This window comes from Ahaetulla prasina, chromosome 13 (genome assembly GCF_028640845.1).
Source record: "Ahaetulla prasina isolate Xishuangbanna chromosome 13, ASM2864084v1, whole genome shotgun sequence".
NCBI classification, from domain to species: Eukaryota; Metazoa; Chordata; class Lepidosauria; order Squamata; family Colubridae; genus Ahaetulla; species Ahaetulla prasina.
This window is the reverse complement of record NC_080551.1, coordinates 15,308,938-15,328,756: the sequence shown is the minus strand read 5'-3', so window position 1 is coordinate 15,328,756 and position 19,819 is coordinate 15,308,938. Positions and strand designations below refer to the sequence as shown.

Sequence of the window (19,819 nt, the reverse complement as noted above, 5' to 3'; positions counted from 1 at the left end):
TTCCATTTGTTAAGTTAGTAACCCAGTTGTTAAGTGAATCTGGCTTCTCCATTAATTTTGTTGGTCAGAAGGTTGCAAAAGCTGATCATATGATCCCAGGACTTTGCAACCGTCATCAATATCAATCAGTTGCCAAGCATCTAAATTTTGATCAGGTTGACCATGTGGGGAGATGTTGCAATATTTTAAGTGTTAAAAAGGTCACTTTTTTCGGTGCCATCTTTGAATGGTCACTAAATAAACTGTTGAGGATGACCTGTATTTTAAATGACCACCATCAAGTGCTTTCCTTACATTTCTCTCTCGGCAAAGGCTGTTAAAACTAACTTTGGATTTCTGTAGATCGTTGGACAGTTACAGATTACCACCAGAAATGCTACTGAACAGTTTCCATATTAATCCTTGCTTATCTGAGATAATACTTGGCTGTGTGTAGATTAAAAGCAGGCCTGTGTAAAAACAATTTTTTTTTTTGGTAAAATATCCGTAGGTCTCAAAAACATGAGGTTGTTTTGTTTTCAACTAATACAGACCAGAAGAAGAAGGAAATATTTAGGATCACTTCTCAAGACACAAACAGACTGCAGCTCAGAGGCAAAACAACAGTTATGTGTTTTGCAGAGTTGTGTTGCGCCAAGCTCAGATTTCTGCAACAGGATCCGATCCAGGTGTGCTAGGACTTCGTGCAGCCGGTGGCTCTGAGGGTTGGGACGTTGAACAACTGCAGACCTAACACATTTGGAAGATGTTAGGCTGGGGAAGGTTAAGCGACCAATTTGCCACAGTAACCACAAGCACCTGGTGGAATGGATGGAGTCAGCACAGCCATTGTTTGTTGAATAGGAGGGCAATTTCCGGTCTCAAATAAGCACACCAGAATTGCTTGCACTCCTTGGCTTCTAGAGCACGCCAGTAGCAACCTGGAAATTTGGGGTGACTCCAGGTCAAGCAGAATCTCACTAAGACAGGAAATCTTGGAGAGTCAGCTTTGAGCAGAGCTGCATTAAAACTTAAATAACATACATGATTTTGTTTAAAGCAGGCATCACAGAGTCGTAGAACTGTAGGGTTGGATGGAAGGGACCTTGGAGCAGGGGTGGGCTGCTGGGGGTTTACAGGGGTTTGGGAGAACCTCTAGCTAAGATTCTGTGCAGTTCGGAGAACCCACAAATCTCACCCCTGGCTGGCCCCGTCCACCCCACCCCACCCCTCCCAGGAATCCCCACATAGTCTGTTTTGGATGCAGGTAAATGCAGGGCATGCGCGGAGGCTTGAGGAAGTTGAAAAACAGGCCTACTGGAAGTTCAGGAAGGCTGGAAACAGGGCCATTTCCAGCCTGAGGAGGCTGTTTTCGCCCCTGGGAGGCTCAAGAGAAGTCTCCGGAGCCTGGGGAGGGCAAAAACGCCCCCCCCCCAGTGCAGGAGGCTAACTAGGCCACGCCCACCCAGCAACCGGGAAGAGAACCCCTTGCTAAAGTTTTTGAAGCCCACCCCTGCATAGGGCTGGATGGAAGGGACCTTGGAGGTCTTGTGTAATCCAATCCCCTGGCCCAAGAGAGGAGACTATTGCATCTTGGACAAACGTGATTGCAAAGGTGCCTGCAGAGGGTTCAAGGAAAGTCATCATGGCTACTGCAGCCAGGAAACTGAACCTCCCCCCTTGTTCATGGCAGTAAACAAGGGTGGGGCTTCAATTTTCATAGCTGTGGGCAGCATCTTTATTATTATTTTTTCTTTACCAGCCCTCTCTTGCATGGGCAACTCTGGAGTGAGGATTGGTTAAAGGACTAGAGCTGGAGAATTAAAATCATCAAGTTTTAATCTGAGACATCTGATTTTTGCTGGACCCTGCCTAGAATCCTTGTGACTGGGACAGGCTATAAAAATTGTAAATAAAATCTTAAAAATAAACACGTAATTGGGTTCATCCAGCATTCTCAGAAAGCAAAATAAGGAAACTGGACTTCCATCTGTACGAGAGCTTTGTGCGGAGCATTGTTTACGCAGCCTGTCTTCCAAGGAACACTGTCTTATGTCTACTTCCCTAGCCCTGGAATTCTTAGCAAGCATTGGCGACCACATTAAATAAAAGCACCAGACCAGATGCGTATATTGGACTTTCGAGGAAGAAGAGTTTGTTTAAAATTATTTTGCTGCGGTGTATTGTAAAAGGGTGCACACACACCAACATGCATAACAAAACACATACGGTGCACCAACACAGGGCTCACACACAAGCTGGGGTTGTATTGGCTAAGACACCCAACATCATAAACATCATCAAAGAAGCACAACAAAGAATGTTCTTTGTGCACCAACTCAGAAAGCTCAAACTGCCTAAAGAACTGCTGATCCAGTTCTATAGAGGAATTATTGTGTCTGTCACAGTGGTAGGATTCAAGTAATTTAACAACCGGTTCTCTGTCCTAATGATTTCTTCCAACCACCAGTTTACCAAACTGCTCAGAAAGTTAACAACCGGTTCTCCCGAAGTGGTGCGAACTGGCTGAATCCCACCACTGGTCTGTCATCTGTACCTCTATAACAGTCTGGTTTGGTTCCGCAACCCAACAAGACAGACACAGACTTCAGAAAATAATTAGAACTGCAGAAAAAACAATGGCTACCAACCTGCCATCCATGGAGGACCTGTATACTGCACGAGTCAAAAAGAGGGCTGTGAAAATATTTACAGACCCCTCACATCCTGGACATAAACTGTTTCAACTCCTACCATCAAAACGATGCTATAGAGCACTGCACACCAGAACAACTAGACACAAGAACAATTTTTTCCCAAATGCCATCACTCTGCTAAACAAATAATTCCTTCAACCCTGTCAAACTAGTTACTAAGTCTGCACTACTATTAATCTTCTCATCTTTCCCATCACCCATCTCCTCCCACTTATGACTGTATGACTGTAACCTTGTTGCTGGTATCCTTACGATTTATATTGATATTGTTTCCTGATTGCTTATTTCTGCCCTATGACTATCATTAAGTGTTGTACCTTACGATTCTTGACGAATGTATCTTTTCTTTTATGTACTCCCAAGAGCGTATGCACCAAAGACAAATTCCTTGTGTGTCCAATCACACTTGGCCAATAAAGAATTCTGTTCTGTTCTGTTGTTCTATTCTATTCTATTCTATTCTATTCTATTCTATTCTATTCTAGTCTAGTCTAGTCTAGTCTAGTCTAGTCTAGTCTAGTCTAGTCTAGTCTATTATTCTATTCTATTCTATTCTATTCTATTCTATTCTATTCTATTCTATTCTATTCTATTCTATTCTATTCTATTCTACAAGAAGCCTGCTACCTCGCTGATTTTCATTTCCATCTAAATTTCAGCCAGATGAAAGACTTTGGAAAAAGGAGACTTAGCCCAACCCGGCTTCTGCAAACATGGGACCGAAGAGAGGTTAAGACTCACTGGCAGTTGTCCAACCACACATCGCCTCCTCTCAACCAAGCTCCATGGTCCTGGTTCTTGTAAGCGATGAAACGTTGAATGAGAGCTGGCTCCCTGGGCTTCAAAGGATCAGCATCCTGGTGTGGGCTGTATCTGGAATTGCAAGAGGCAAAAAAAAGGGGGGGGATTAGTGACCCCAGGAAAACATCTCGAGGTCGCCTGGTTTGATATTATCCCCTCACCAGTTCCTGTATCCAAGTCAAGCTCCTAGTTTTCATTAGAGAACTTCAAGGATCAGGAGATGCATGAGAAGAAAAAATAGCAAATCGGCATTCTTGAAGATGATTAGAAACTTATAGGGAATGAGAACTTAAGACAGCGGCTTGGAGTAGGAAAGGTGTTCCTAGATGGTAAGATTTTGTGGCTTGGCAGGTCAGATCCAGTGGTGGGCTTCAGAAATGTTTACTACCGGTTCTGTGTGTGTGGGTGTGGCTTGGTGGGTGTGGCATGGCTTGGTGGGCGTGGCAGGGGAAGGATACTTTAAAATCTCCATTCCAGCCCCAATCCAGAGGAAGGTTACTGCAAAATGGCCTCTGGTGGCTCAGACTGCTAAGACAGTCTGTTATTAACACAGCTGCTTGCAATTACTGCAGGTTCAAGTCCCACCAGGCCCAAGGTTGACTCAGCCTTCCATCCTTTATAAGGTAGGTAAAATGAGGACCCAGATTGTTGGGGGCAATAAGTTGACTTTGTGTATAATATACAAATGGATGAAGACTATTGCTTAACATAGTGTAAGCCGCCCTGAGTCTTCAGAGAAGGGCGGGATATAAATGCAAATAAAAATAAAAAAATAAAAAATCCCCATTTCCTCCCAATCAGCTGGGATTTGGGAGGCAGAGAATAGATGGGGGAGAAGCCAGTCAGAATTTTTACTATCGGTTCTCCAAACTACTCAAAATTTCTGCTACCGGTTCTCCAGAACTGGTCAGAACTTGCTGAAACCCACCTCTGGTCAGATCCTCTTTGCAAGAAAACAGCCCAAATCCATGCAAAATTTCCCACGGATAGGAAGAACAACTGTAATGCCAAATCCAAGGCCACCCGAATCAGTTTACCTTCCAGAAATCAGAGTCAGGATTGGCCGTTTGTCTTTGGCTGATGCTGGCGTTGTTTTGACTCCATTATCAATTATCATTCCAGCCTAGGGAGAAAGAGGAAAGGTGCTTGGTAAGCAATATCTACACCAAACAATTATTGGAGGGTGGGAAAAACATGCATCTTTTATGGAGGTGGGGTATCTACAACATCAACCCCAGCAAAGGAATTTGATGCCTTATCTGGTACAAAATGGATCACACTTCCTTTTAGTTTCCTGATTTGGAGATTCCATTCCATCACCTATCTCAAATTCATGACTCCAAGAAGTCAGTCAGTCTGTCTGTCTGTCCCTCCCTCTCTCCCTCCCTCTCCTTGGAGCAAAAGGTAACAAAACAGACTCTGCATATTTTCTTCTTTGTTTAAAGATAGCAGGAGAGTTTGCCATTGATTTCAGGGGACTGTGAACAGTGACCAATAACAGCTTTCTCTTTCAGAAATTGGAAGAGGAGAAAGAGCGCTAAACCACAAGGAATGCGTGTTTTCACAGCAGGCGGACTTACTCTGTAGTTGGAGTGGGCCCGATTGTTGTAAAATGAGCCCATTGGAATGTGTTCCGAATAGCCAGGTGGGTACATTCCGACAGAAAGTCCTGTTGGTACGTGATGTAACACAAACCAAAATCCTGTTTCCTGCAGAGGAAAACAATGGGTTTCAGACAAAGCAGAACTGGGTTATGTGAGATATTACGAACAAAGAAAATCTAATTATTGATTTATGTAAGTGATATTAAAGATATGAGAAGATAGAATATTCTTTATTTTTGGAGATTGAATAAAAATTTAAGAATTTAAGCTGGAAATATGAATTATATTTGGGAGACTATTTAAGGAAGAAAGGTATATTATAAAAGAATTTCTGATGAATACTGGAAGAAGGAATATTGTCTTGGTCTTGATCGATGAAGATTGGATATTAAAAACTATAAGATTCTGAAGACTTCAGGAGTGGAATGGATTGATATATATTTGGTGTTAATCGATGAAGATTGGATATTAAAAACTGTATTTTATTGATGAATTGGAAATACTAATTTAATTGGAAGATTCTGAAGATTTTAGGAGTGGAATGGACTGATATATAATGGACTGGAAGAAGAATGTACTTTTTTGTTTCTGGAAGGGGAGTTAAGATCTTAGAGAGAGGAGTGACTATGGATTATGACTTATGTTGTATTTTAATTTATGATTGTTAAATTTTATACCCTGTACTTTGTTCTGGGAAGTCTCGGGGGGTGGGAGGGGGAAGGGGGGAGAGGGGGGGAGATGAAGGATCAATGTAAAGGAATGATTGAAGATATGTAATTAAGAAATAGAAATAATTTGAAATGAAATCGGGGCTGCTCAGCTGCCATTTCAGAAGGGAATGGAAAGGGAGAGGAGAGAGTGAAGGAAGAAAGTAGGTAGGAAAGAGAGAGGTAGAAGAGGGGGAAAGGAGAGGAAGAAGAAAGGGGAAAGAGAGAGGGTTAGAAAGGGTGGAAGAGAAGAGTGGGGAAGGAGGAGAGGAAGTAGAAAAGCGAAGGAGAGGAAGGATGAAGAAAGTAGAAGAAAGTAGAGAAGGGAGGAGGAAAGGTTTGTTAAGGAAGGAAGTGGTAGCTGGGCAGGTCCGAATAAGTAACAAATGAAAGTTAATGACTAATGTTGAATAAGAGACTGTATATTGAATAGGTTGTTGGAAAATGGAAATAAAACTTTTTTATTAAATCTAATTATCTATCTTACTTACTTAAAAAGGTAAAGGTTCCCCTCGCACATATGTGCTAGTCGTTCCCGACTAGGGGCGGTGCTCATCTCCGTTTCAAAGCCGAAGAGCCAGCGCTGTCCGAAGACGTCTCCGTGGTCATGTGGCGCACGGAACGCTGTTACCTTCCCACCAAAGGTGGTCCCTATTTTTCTACTTGCCTTTTTTTACGTACTTTCGAACTGGTAGGTTGGCAGAAGCTGGGACAAGTAACGGGAGCTCACCCCGTTAAGCGGCACTCAGGATTCGAACCGCTGAACTGCCGACCTTTCGACTGACGAGCTCAGCATCTTAGCCACTGAGCTACCACATCCCACCAACTTACTTACTTACTTACAAAATCTATTGGTCACCCATCTTACTATAGGGTAATTCTGGGTGGCTTACAGTTACATCTAAATTAAAAGATTAAAAAGTTAAAATTTTTAGATAGAAAGTAACCATATGTGACAGTCAGTATGAAGTAGGGGTTAAAATGTTGGACTAGGAGTGGGAAGAGCTATGTTCCAATCCTCCCTTAGGCCTGGAAGCTGGGTACACAAAGACAGACATAGCTCATTGAAAAGGAAAAGCAGGACATACTAACTGTTTAACTTTCTTGGCAACTGCGACAAAAATAGAGAGAAAAATAGCAAAACCTAAAAATGTACTTAAATGAAGTTAATTTTTTTCCCCAGCATCAGAAATATTGATTTTTCAATCTCTATTAAGAGGCAAAATGCCTTCAGTATGTAACTGATTAAAGTCTTGTCAATTTCAGGCATCCATTCAAGTGGCTGGAGAGGACTTATCAACTAATTAAGGTCACAAATAGGAGCCTGTTAACTTGCAGTTGGCAGTGAATTATTTCCACCAAGGTCATCTTCCTTACTCTGTACATGTCAGAAGACACCTAGCTTGGCAGGGAGGAGGGATCAAGCATGGGGCTAGCCTGGAGTCACTGCACAACACAAAAGCACCAGGGCCAATTCTCCCTAAGTTCCTTGGAGCTTTACAGAATAGAATAGAATAGAATAGAATAGAATAGAATAGAATAGAATAGAATAGAATAGAATTCTTTATTGACCAAGTGTGATTGGACACACAAGGAATTTGTCTTTGGTGCATATGTTCTCAGTGTACATAAAAAGACAAGATACATTAGTCAAGAATCATAAGGTACAACATGTAATGATAGTCATAGGGTACAAATAAGCAATCGAATCATACTAGGAAACAATCAATGTAAATCATAAGGATATAAGCAACAAAATTACAGTCATAAGTGGAAGGAGATGGGTGATAGGAACGATGAGAAGATTAATAGTAATAATAATGCAGACTTAGTGAATAGTTTGACAGTGTTGAGGGAATTATTTGTTTAGCAGAGTGATAGCATTAGGGAAAAAACTGTTCTTGTGTCTAGTTGTTTTGGTGTGCAGTGCTCTATAGCATCGTTTTGAGGGTAGGAGTTGAAACAGTTTATGTCCAGGACGTGAGGGGTCTGTAAATATTTTCACAGCCCTCTTTTTGACTCGTGCAGTATACAGGTCCTCAATGGAAGGCAGGTTGGTAGTAATTGTTCTTTCTGTACAGTGAGACTGAAGAGATTCCTGTACTATAGGCAGAACATAATAAAGTATATTCTTTGAACTCTGCATGTGTTCTAATTATTCGCGCCTCACAATATGCATGGGATAAGTAATTAAACTTTCCTAGGAGATCAAAGACCACAGTTACGTATGATATACAATTCTGCACCTGCTTCTTTCCTTTCCTTTCTACAAGAGCAGGACATTTCACCCTCTTTCTGTACATTATTCCATTCTCTCCATGGCATTGTTGTGCATGAGAATTCCCGTCAGCTACTTAGTGAATTGCAGTTTCAGGCTCACTTCTCCTACACGAGTCCTCCAATGGCAACAAGACTTATATCAAAAGAACATCAAAGGAGCTCTTTTGAAGCCTGTTATTCTCCCACTCTCTCTCTTGGATCTTTCAAATCTCAAACAAAGATTCAATAAGATCAGCTGCTTTGGCGAAGCTCTTGGTTGCAATTCTACATAAGTCACTGCTCTGGACTCTCAGTTGGAAAATTTGCTTTTAAAAAAATGATGCACACAGACACATCTTTGCGGAATGGTTGTCAGGAAATATATTGTAATTCTTCCACACCCTAAAAATAATATTTTTTGTATGTGTTCAGGGTGCGATCAATTTTAATTTAAGAATGGGCTGGTCTCTTGCGGCCACTTAGGAAATGAAAGCGTTATTTTACACAAATGATTTGCAGATTGAAGGAAGGGTTAGTAAGATTTTATTCCCAACCCAGGTTGGATTAAAGAATTGCATCCCGATAAACATGCCCAAATGGCAAGTCCACTTTTGATCCCATTGGAAAACATCTGCCCTGAAAGCGAAAATCATCATACTCACTTCCGATCCTGCAGCTGCGCAATTTATGAGGTTGTTGTGGGGGTTTGCCAGCCAGAAAGTTGATACGGCACTGTTAGATAAGATAACCAAGTTATCACTTGACAGTGAGATGGGCAGCATATAAATTTAATAAATAAAATAAAACCCAAGCATTTTCTGTGGAAAATGATCTAGAATAAGTAGAAGGATTATTTTCCTTGACTCTGGTGGGCTGTGCATTTAGGAACTGTATGATATATATACATGGAACTTTATCCGGTTCAATCAACGCCCAGAAATCATGAATGTGTAATACCGCCTCAATAAAAAGTATGGAAAACATGAATGAAAAGTTAAATCTTTGTTTGAAATAATAGCTAGGCCTTTTGTTTTCCAGGCGTTTTTAATAGGAATGATGAATTAGATGTTGTTGTGGCCTGTTGGGTGCTGGCCCCTCCAGTGGCCAAATCGGAGGAGGAGGAGTGGGAGTCAGGGTCAGCATCAAGGCAACCTGAGAGCTCTGAGGGGGAAGAGGGAATGGATTTGGCAGAGAGAGAGAGGGTGTGTGTGTGGAGCCTGTCCTGTCCATCAGCCCTCAGATGGAGAGTCAACAGCCCCCAGGTCTGAAGGTGGCTGATGTGGAAGAGGAGGAACAGCTGGGTCCAGTGCCTGACACACGGATGTGCAGAAAGCAGAGGAGAGGAGAGCAGTGGAAATCTATGGGCCGGTCCTTGGGACAGAAGAGCCACCACTGCTAGCAAAGCTGCACCCTAGCTCTGGGGATAAAAGGCAGGTGGTGAAGTTGATTAGATGTGGCAGACAACTATTCATCTTCTGGCCGAACAGACTTGTTAGCCTGCGGTGAGAGAGAAACTTTTTGAAGGAGCTGCCGGCGCTCCTAATAAAGGAATCTTTGAGTTAACTTCAGAGGGTTTGTCGTGTTTGGGGAGCTGGGTTAAGTTAGGTGTGCCCTTCTATTCTCCCACTGGAGAGCAAAAGAATTTAAACGTTTTTGATTTGGTCTGGCGTTCCTCATGGAAAATGCCTTTTTGGGACCTAATGCTCAGGTGGCTATTTCATGCAAGTAAAAGAATGGACATTTCATTTGGTTATGAGTTCTCTTTGTATGCTCAGCGAACCATGCAACATTCTGTAAGGCAGAGATAATTTAAAAAATGAAACATTTCTCTACTCACTTGCAATCCTGTCTAGGTTTTGGGACATATCCTGGATAAGCATCTTCAGTAATGATCTTGCACATTCTCGTGTCCCGGTCGGATGGTAGCAAAGTGCCTGGTTTCACCACAAGTCCGAGGCAGTGATCAAAGGTATTACGTACTTCAGGCCCATCTTCAGTGAAGAAGCAATGGCCCAACGAGTCATACCCAACCACGTCTTTGATCTGAATGGACAAAAACGAGCAAGAAGATGGATGGATCTGAGCCCAGGATGCTCCAAGGACAAGCCTTCCTCTCAACAAAAGTGTGTGAAGTACACAGCTTCAAGAAGGCTCGGCTTCCAATACTCCATCAAGCAGAACAAGGAAGACCCTCTCATAATAACCGTTCCAAAAAGATCTTCCTTTGTACAACATTGAAAAAAAAACAAGACACAGTACCAAGATACCTGATTTGGAACTTCAGCTTGGAGAATATGCAGCAGTGACAAACTCACAGCATACAGGTTTTTTTTTTATTTATTTATATTTATATCCCGCCCTTCTCCGAAGACTCAGGGTGGCTTACAGTGTATAAGGCAATAGTCTCATTCTATTTGTATATTTACAAAGTCAACTTATTGCCCCCCCAACAATCTGGGTCCTCATTTTACCTACCTTATAAAGGATGGAAGGCTAAGTCAACCTCGGGCCGGGCTTGAACCTGCAGTAATTGCAGGCTGCTGTGTTCTAATAACAGGCTTCTAACAGCTTGAGCTATCACGGCTCCAGTATATACAAAACAGAAGTTTAACTAGTTTGAAGCAAGAAGGGGTCTTACATATCACGCAGCAAGGGATTTATAAACATTTTGAGTATGGTTTCTTAAGTTTATGTTAATAAATAGTGTAAGTTGGTCAGGATTCAAAGAAGCAGTAGAAAGTTAGGAATTTAATGTCTATTTTATTTACACTCTCGTTTAACTTATTTTTAGCATTTAGAAGTAACATCGCATTGGAGACACTAAGCTCAAAGATTTATACTCTGTATCAGTGGTGAAATCCAAACTGGTTCACTGGCCGCGTGCGCACGCTGCACGCCAAACATGCGCTGCATGCACATGTGCAGTGTGCAACAAATGCATGTTTTGCACACGCGTGCATGCCAAAAGGAGGTTTGGGAAGGTAAGTAGAACAGCGAGGGGGGGGGAAACAGCTGTGGCAGATGATTTATGGCAGCTTTGCTAGAAAGCAGGATTTTCTGCACAGCTGATTGTCGGAAATACCGGTTTGCCCAAATCAGTAGCTTTTTAAACTGCCTGTTCAACTGAAGCTTTTTTTTTACTACCGGTTCACCCAAACCAATAGTTTTTATCACTACTGGTTCGTCCGAACCTGAGCGAACCGGTAGCATTTCACCCCTGCTCTGTATGTATGGAAATAAATATACATTTTTCTTTGTCCACTTATTGATATTGTCTCTTGAGGAAGAGCTGTGGTGGCGCAGTGCTTAGAATGCAGTATTGCAGGCTAATTCTGCCAACTGCCAGCAGTTCAATCCTCAAGGTTGACTCAACCTTCCGTCCTTTCAGGGTTGGTAGACTGAGAACCCAGCTTGTTAGGGGTTAATATGCTGACTCTGTAAACCACTTAGGGCTGTAAAAGCACTGTGGAGTGATATATAAGTCTAAATGCTATTGCTAATTATATATTGGCTGAATATAAAATGAATGGTTAAAAAAACCCTTGCAATATGCAAGAGTTGGACAACTTCTTGCAGTGAGGATGGCCACATTTCTAAAAAAACAAAGCAAAATTAGCTTCCATGGACCATCTTTCTGCTAATATTAGCCAACATATTTATCCTTTGGGGCTTTGTGGATTTGTATGGAAGTTAAAACAAAGGCATTAAATTTAATAAGAGGCTTAAAACATCTACTTGGCTTGTTATTTTTAGATGCACGCAGAAAACCCTGCCCCAAACATACTGTCCTCTTTCTGTATCTTATATTTTGGCAGCACAACTCCAGAGTTTTCTTGTCTCATGCTACAGATGTTCCGAGATTAGGTACATATTGTGCCAGGCTTGTATTTTGTTTTCACTGTTATGCTATATGGCTTCAGCTGTTTGCTGGTTCCCCTCCACCCCTCCTTGCTGACATTTATTAATCTCCCTTCTTGCCACATAGATACGTAAGTAATACATAATCTTTCTTGGAAGGAAAATTACAGGGACAACATATAGTCCCTAAGTGTAATGCCTTGTGTGTGTGTGTGTGTGTGAGAGAGAGAGAGAGAGAGAGAGAGTGTATGTATATATATAAGTTATTCCTGATGGGTTATGTCTGCTGCACTTGTTACATTGAAATTTATTGACATCCCGTCTTTTTTTTTATTTTTATTTTTACAAATAACTCAAGGCGGCCAACCTATCCAACACACCTTCCCTATCCTATTTTCCCCCACAACAACAACCCTCTGAGATGGGTTGGCTTGAGAGAGAGAGAGAGAGAGTGACTGGCTTTCATCCCTAAGGTAGCATTAAAACTCACAGCCTCCTGGTTTTCGGCCTGGTGCCGTAACCACTAGACCAGGGGTCCCCAACCTTGGCAACTTTAAGCCTGGAGGACTTCAACTCCCGGAATTCTGGCTTTTATCCCTAAGGTAGGATTAGAACTCACAGCCTCCTGGTTTTCAGCCTGGTGCTGTAACCACTAGACCAGGGATCGCCAACCTTGGCAACTTTAAGCCTGGAAGACTTCAACTCCCAGAATTCCCCAACCAGCAAAGCTGGCTGGGGAATTCTGGGAGTTGAAGTCCTCCAGGCTTAAAGTTGCCAAGGTTGGAGACCCCTGCACTAGACCAAATTGCCTTCCTCAAAGCTTCATTGTGGATGTTCTTATAAAAAAGCGGGGGGCGGGGCGTGGAACCTATTGCATTAATCTTGAAACTTCTACACAAATATCTGCAGTTGCTGAATTGCAGCTAAAGGAATCCAATTCCTTTATCTTACAAAGGATTTGAAACTTTGCAATACCTTTTCTCACCCTTTTTGCTGGATTGGAAGCATACTTTACAACCCAGATGGCTTAATAGTTCTCCTTTCACCCAGAATCCTTGAGAATATTTTCATATATATTTTCCAGAAATATTTTACTAGAAGAGTTCTTCACTCCTCCGAAAACAAGAAAATACCTTATGCCACCAGGCTTGAAATCCTGGGATTAGAAAACTTACAACTACGTCGACTTCGACATGACCTGTGTTTAACACACAAAATCATCTATTGCAATATCCTTCTTGTAAATGACTACTTCAGTTTCAATCGCAATATTACAAGAGCAAAAAATAGATTCAAGCTTAATGTCAACCGCTTCAAACTTGATTGCAGAAAATATGACTTCTGCAACAGAGTTGTTAATGCTTGGAACTCATTACCTGACTCCATAGTCTCTACAAAAAATCCCAAAATCTTCAACCAAAAACTGTCTACTATTGACCTCACCCCATTCCTAAGAGGACTATAAGGGGCGTGCATAAGAGCACAAAAGTGCCTACCGTTCCTGTCCTATTGTTCTCTTTATTATATCTAATTAATGTAGCTATGCATATCCTTTACATACATATATATCTCTATCTATCTATCTATCTATCTATCTATCTATCTATCTATCTATCTATCTATCTATCTATCTATTTCATGATATGTTTTCTTTTTTTACTATGACAATGTTTATGTATACCGTTGTGACAAAATTAAATAAATAAATAAAAAATATAACAGCCGTGGTGGAGCAGTGGTTAGAATGCAGTATTGCAAGCTAACTCTGCTCACATGGCCAGGAGTTCGATTTCTTGGATTCTGACCGGCTCAAGGTTGACTCAGCCTTCCATCCTTTCAAGGTCGGTCAAATGAGGACCCAGATTGTTGGGGGCAAGATGCTGACTCTGTAAACTGCTTAGAGAGGGCTGCAAAACGGTATATAAATTTAAGTGCTATTGCTATCATCCCTTGCTTAAGGTGCTATTCGTTCCCGACTCTAGGGGGCAGTGCTCATCTCTGTTTCAAAGTCGAAGAGCCAGCGCTGTCTGATGATGTCTCTGTGGTCATGTGGCCGGCATGATTCAACGCCAAAGGTGCACGGAACGCTGTTCCCTTCCCACCAAAGGTGGTCCCTATTTTTTCTACTTGCATTTTTTACCTGCTTTCGAACTGTTCGGTTGGCAGAAGCTGGGACAAGTAATGGGAACTCACCCCATTCCGCGGCGCTAGGGATTTGAACCACTGAACTGCCGGCCTTTCGATCGACAAGTTCAGTGTCTTAACCACTAAGCCACCGTGTCCCACCCCCTTGCTTGCACAGACACAAAACTTCAGTTTCAAGGAAACAATTCCTTCTCCCTCATTCTTGCAATGGACGATAGCAAGTACATAGAAGGGCCTTTTCCTTCACCAACATAAGGTATCGTGCAGTAGATTATAATAGCTATAAATTGGATCAGGATACTGGCTTTAATTCTCTCCCAACCCTCTCCCCCTCTGCCTCTTCCTTCAAGCCTTTGAGCATCATGTGCCCGAAAGAAGACTTCAAGTCAGAGAATTTATACACGAGCCAATGCCTAAAAACCAGCCAAAGGAACGGGGATGGGTTTTTCCTCCCATTAAAGCCAGTGCCATGAATTAAAAATGGAATTACCCAGTACCAGATGCAATAACGGCCACAGCTGGTCAGCCTCGAAACGCATCTGGAACCTCTTCCCTTTGGCAGGCTCTCTGCCAGGTTTCATTAAATGTTACGCCCAGGGACCGCTTCCACTACATATATAGAGCATATCAATGTTTTCTGGCTGCACTTGCGGCCCTCGCAGCCATAAATATCGACATCGCTCCCCGTAACTCTCAGGGCCAGAATGCAAAGACGGGCAGGTTTCACCAGGGTGCCACAGTCTTTAGGAAGGTAATAAAGAGAGCAGAAACACAGGGCACTTTAAAACTTCAATTACAACCAGAGCAATGTTTTACATTTAACAGATGGCAGGCAGCCCAGACTGATTTACAGGCCTCTCCTGGGTAGGGGTGTGTGTGGGGTGTATGTGTTTCAGTTATGTATGGTATTTTTCACACCAGGTAAGCTGCCCCATTAGCACTGTTTGCTGCCTGTGTGGACAATCCATGTCGTTCAAGACTAGCTGAACGAGAGCTTCTTCTTTGGACCAAAAGGCTGGTACAGTTCTGCCGTAATAGGAGGATTGCAATTTGGTGGTATATCTGTAAAATTTGGTCCCCAGTATGTGCAAGGAAGGGTGCCGATCGAAAGGTTGGCAGTTCAGCGGTTCGGATCCCTAGGGCCGCGGGACGGGGTGAGCTCCCGTTACTTGTCCCAGCTTCTGCCAACCGAACAGTTCGAAAGCACGTAAAAAATGCAAGTAGAAAAAATAGGGACCACCTTTGGTGGGAAGGTAAGAGCGTTCTGTGCGCCTTTGGTGTTGAGTCATACCGGCATATGACCACGGAGACGTCTTCGGACAGCGCTGGCTCTTCGGCTTTGAAACGGAGATGAGCACCGCCCCCTAGAGCCGGGAACGACTAGCATATATATGCGAGGGGAACCTTTACCTTTACCTTATGTGCAAGGACGACTGGAAAAATTGGAGATGGCTGCCAATAGTGTTAACAATATCGGGCTAGACAAACTCGTCATTTGACCCAACGCAAGATGAATTCTTATGTTTGAGAGCAGCCGTGTTCTTTTGGTAGAATAGAGCAGGGGTGTCAAACTTGATTTCACTGAAGGGTTCATCAGGGTTGTCCTTGACCTGGGGGGGGGGACAGGGGGGGCATGGCCAGGGTCGGCGTGTCCAGCTCAACATCACTCACGTGGCGGCCCAAGAGCTCTGCCAGTGAAAACAGGCTCCCAAGCTCCGTTTTCAGCTGCCAGGGCCTCCTGCAACCCTCTGCCAGCATAAACAGAGTTCCGTTTTTGCTGACAGAGGCACTGCAAGCCAGTCCTTCACTGTTTCCATGGCAGCCCTGCGGGCCAAATCTAAGCCCCCCGCGGGCTGGATCCAGCCCCCCCTGGGCCTTGAGTTTGATACCCCTGGAATAGAGGCTTCCCCAAATAGTTGCAGTTCTCCTTCTACACAAGTGCAGTTCCTTGCAAGGGTCCATGGAGAGTCACAATCATCCAGGTCATCGTTGTCCAAAGGTGCTTTTCACCAGGCAAAAGGTACTTTCTTGGGTGTTTTTTTTTTTCCCCTGAAAATGTTTCAAAACTTCTTGGATGAAAAGCGAAAGGGGGGAAAAAAAACCCCAAGAGAGTCCAGTTGCCTTTTGAATAGCACCTCTGGGAATTCCTTGCGAGCTAATCTGCAAGTCGACCCAACTGAATTGGCCTAAGCTCATTCCCATTTCAGTGTAGGTAATTCTGTGGCCTTCATCCTGAGGCTGGCTCGTGCCTATGACTCATAGACACGCCACCTGCAACTTGTATTTAATTTATGTTATTTAAGCAATTGATATGCTGATCCACCTTGCTGCGATGACCTGGGGCAGCTCTCAAAGGCAAAACAAAAACATCAGCAATCCAAGACAGTTCAAAACAAGTACAATAGTCATGAATATATGGCTCTCTAGAGCCATGATGGCAAACCTAGGGGACTTGTGGCACGCAGCACCCTCTCTGTGGGCATGCGAGCCGCCACTCCAGTTCAGCTTTGCTGTGCAAGTGTGCGGGCCTCCTGCCAACCAGATGGTCTTTGGGTCTCTGCGGCGCATGAGCAGGAGGCAGGGGGCATGTAGGTGGGCTACATGTGCCTGCATGGGGGGGGCGGCGCATGCTGAGGGGGGGTGTCTACAAAACCAGCAGCAGCTGAAATCATTTCAAGGAAAGTTTTATCTTCCCGTCCCCTCTCTTTACTGCAGCGGTTCTCAACCTGTGGGTCATGACCCCGTTGGGGGTCGAATGACGATTTGCCAGGGGTCGCCTAAGACCATCGGAAATATGGGAAGTATACTTGTGAGTCGAAGAATCGCGCTCCAATGGTTGAATTCACAAGCCAGCTGCCGGCTCTTCAAATCGCTAGCCGAATTTGGTTTCAGGCGCGATGAATGAAAAAAGAGAGAAATCTTTACTCTGATGTCTCCCTCTCAAGTCAGCTGCAATCACTCCCAATCGCTAGCCTAATCTGGCTTCAGGTGCGATAAACTTAATAGGGGAGGAGTCTCTGCTTTAATGCCTCCGTCCTGTATTAAAGGGGTCGCAGCACTATAAAGGTTGAGAACCACTGCTTTAGTGGGTGCATAATAAGATCAAAGATAGAAAACCCGTCAATTTCTCTCTACCAGACGCCACCTCATTTTTCCAGCAATAGAAGAACCAAATCCCAGCATCTTACCAGCAAACCGTTGGAGCCATGCACGGTGACACAACGAGAGAAGGTGTGATGGATAGACATATCTTTCACATAGGTAGGGGGCTGGTAGCCTCCCTTCTCATCCACATCTTCAGCCATGTGGAAATGAATTGGGTAGTGTCCCAGCAATTGCTGACCCATATGCTTCAGCTCCACGCCTTCCATGTGGACCGATTTAAATCCAAGTCCAATCTAGAGAACAGAGATAACTCAGTGAAAAGATGGAATGAAAAACTCTGAACTTGCGTCTTTAGGTAAGATTATAAACACACAGCCACCTCACACCATCAAGGAGCATCTAGGTCAAATTAAGTAATTTTAAATAACGAGGATTTTTTTAAAGGGAAAAAAAAATTAAGCAAGGACTTAATTATCCCAGAAGTTCATTGGAAGCCATGGAAAGAATTGAGCTCAGCAGTGGTGGGTCACGTTTGACCCAGGCCCGAGTAGGTAGTAGGAAACTCAGTCCGTGAAAAAACAAATTTTATTTGAACAGCTGAGAATTACTTCATTCCCAGCGTAGTTCAACTAAATTAAAACAAATTCTTCCCAACAGAAATTCCTCAGTCCGATCGCAAATCTTGGTCCAATTAGGCAAACTGCCAAAGGCCTTTCTTGGCAAATGTTTGGAAGTCACAAAAATAAATGCAAGACATAGACGAAGCAGAAGATGAAGCTACCAACGTTGTTTTCCGGCAAAGAGCCCAAATGCTGTTGCTGGTCTGTTTCAAGCCTTATGGGAGAGGCCAATTATCTCTTGGCCTTACTCCCGAGTTGTCCTCTCTGCTTGAGCTGCTCTTGCCTTCTGGTAGCTCTTCTCATACGTGCATTAGGAACAGGCTCCTCCTGTTCCTCTGCCTCACTACTATCAGGCTCTGGAGGCTCTGGAGTCCGCACTTCACTCCCCGATGGCCCTGGCCTCACCTCAGCCTCATCGGTGTCCGTTGCCAGCTCTGCAGGCTGCTGGCGGACTACAACAGATCACCCCAGTTCGAGTGAACCGGTAGCGATGTCGGGAGGCTCCACCCACCCACCCGGACATCTTTGTGCATGCGCCGAAGCTTCTGCACATGCCCATGAGCGAACCAGTAGTGACAGGATTTGAAACCCTCTACTGGAGCTCAGGCTGCAATAATATAAGTTAACTGCAGATTTCAGACTGCTGGCACCCTCTAGATGTGCTGGACTACAAGGAGAGTTGAAGAGGTTAGGAGTTGTCATCCGGGCCTTCTAAACACATTCCAGACTGGACGATGGTGATACTGGCACTTTGTGTTATAGGAGAAAAAGCAAAGTTGGAGGATGCAAACAAAAAAAGGAGGAAAAAAGCAAAAAGAAAAGAAGAACTTCCAATTTCCTTTGTTACATATACACGCATGAAATAGAATGTCCCTTTGAACTTGTGTAAAGCATAGCACACCCTATGTCTGAAGTCATAAATACTTCTGGTCATCCAGTTCCAAAATTCTTTAATCAGAGCAGTCAATTTCGCCATCTCTGCTGCATTGTTTTATGCTCTTGCTACAGAGAAGACCTCCCTCAGCCAAGCAAGTGAACCAACGGAGCTACAAGCCTTACCTTGATGTGGCCACCAAAAGTATCAAAATCGAAGAAGGAGCACAGATGGGCATTATAATTGTAACATCTCCTCTCCATCTCTCCCTTCACCAGAATGTTCCGGGTTAGCAGCCCGACTTCCGCTCGCATGTCAACTCCGTCGATTATCTCTCCTGTGTGAAGGTAGTTGGCTTTTCCTAGGGGAAAGGAGAACATTCAGGGTGTCACAAAGAGGACAAGATTAACGTAATGGGGGAGGCTCACAGGGGAATAGATCAGCACGATGGCGCAGTGGTTAGAGTGCAGTACTGCAGGCTACTTCTGCTGACTGCCAGTTGCCTGCAATTTGGCAGTTCAAATCCCATCAGACTCAAGGTTGACTCAGCCTTCCATCCAGTGGTGGGATTCAAATAATTTAACAACCGGTTCTCTGCCCTAATGAGCAGCTGGGTAGGTGTGGCTCGGTGGTCATGTAACCGTGTGGGTGTGGCCAACTCAACATCACTCACTTCGATGGGCGCTTCACCTTAGCTGTTACAATGTAATAAGGGTTAACCAGAGAGGCAGTTTCTGTAAGCAGGGCAATAAAGATTAGGCTAGAAACAACACCAGAATGTTTCCTTCCTGCCTTCCTTACAGGATTAGCCCTGGAAAGTGGGAAAAAAACAAAATAAGATTTCTTCCAACAACCGGTTCTCTGAACTGCTTAGAAAGTTAACAACCGGTTCTCCCGAATCGGCGCAAACTGGCTGAATCCCACAAGTGCTTCCATCCTTCCAAGTTGGTATAATGAGGACCCAAAATTGTTGGGAGCAATAGGCTGACTCTGTAAACCACTTAGAGAGGGCTGGAAAACACTGTGAAGCGTTAGATAAGTCTAAAGGCTATTGCTATGGCCAGGAACTTTTTCTAAAAGTTTGGAAGAGCCAGGATGTCTTTGTGAAGAAGATGAGAAGCAGAAAAAGATGGGCATATCCATTGTTCTC

At 43.6% G+C, this 19,819-nt stretch overlaps 1 protein-coding gene across 2 annotated transcripts in view; it reads right to left on the bottom strand.

The window, feature by feature from the left end:
- CEMIP (cell migration inducing hyaluronidase 1) overlaps positions 1–19,819 on the bottom strand; it is a 179,317-nt gene that overhangs the window by 22,823 nt on the left and 136,675 nt on the right. For both annotated transcript variants that reach the window (XM_058155770.1, XM_058155769.1), the window contains 7 exons: positions 18,855–19,030; positions 17,259–17,468; positions 9,905–10,110; positions 8,730–8,799; positions 5,078–5,206; positions 4,535–4,620; positions 3,438–3,569 (listed from right to left, as the gene is read on the bottom strand). In XM_058155770.1, coding sequence (XP_058011753.1) covers positions 3,438–3,569; positions 4,535–4,620; positions 5,078–5,206; positions 8,730–8,799; positions 9,905–10,110; positions 17,259–17,468; positions 18,855–19,030 — 1,009 coding nt within the window. The remainder of the gene's footprint in view (positions 1–3,437; positions 3,570–4,534; positions 4,621–5,077; positions 5,207–8,729; positions 8,800–9,904; positions 10,111–17,258; positions 17,469–18,854; positions 19,031–19,819) is intronic.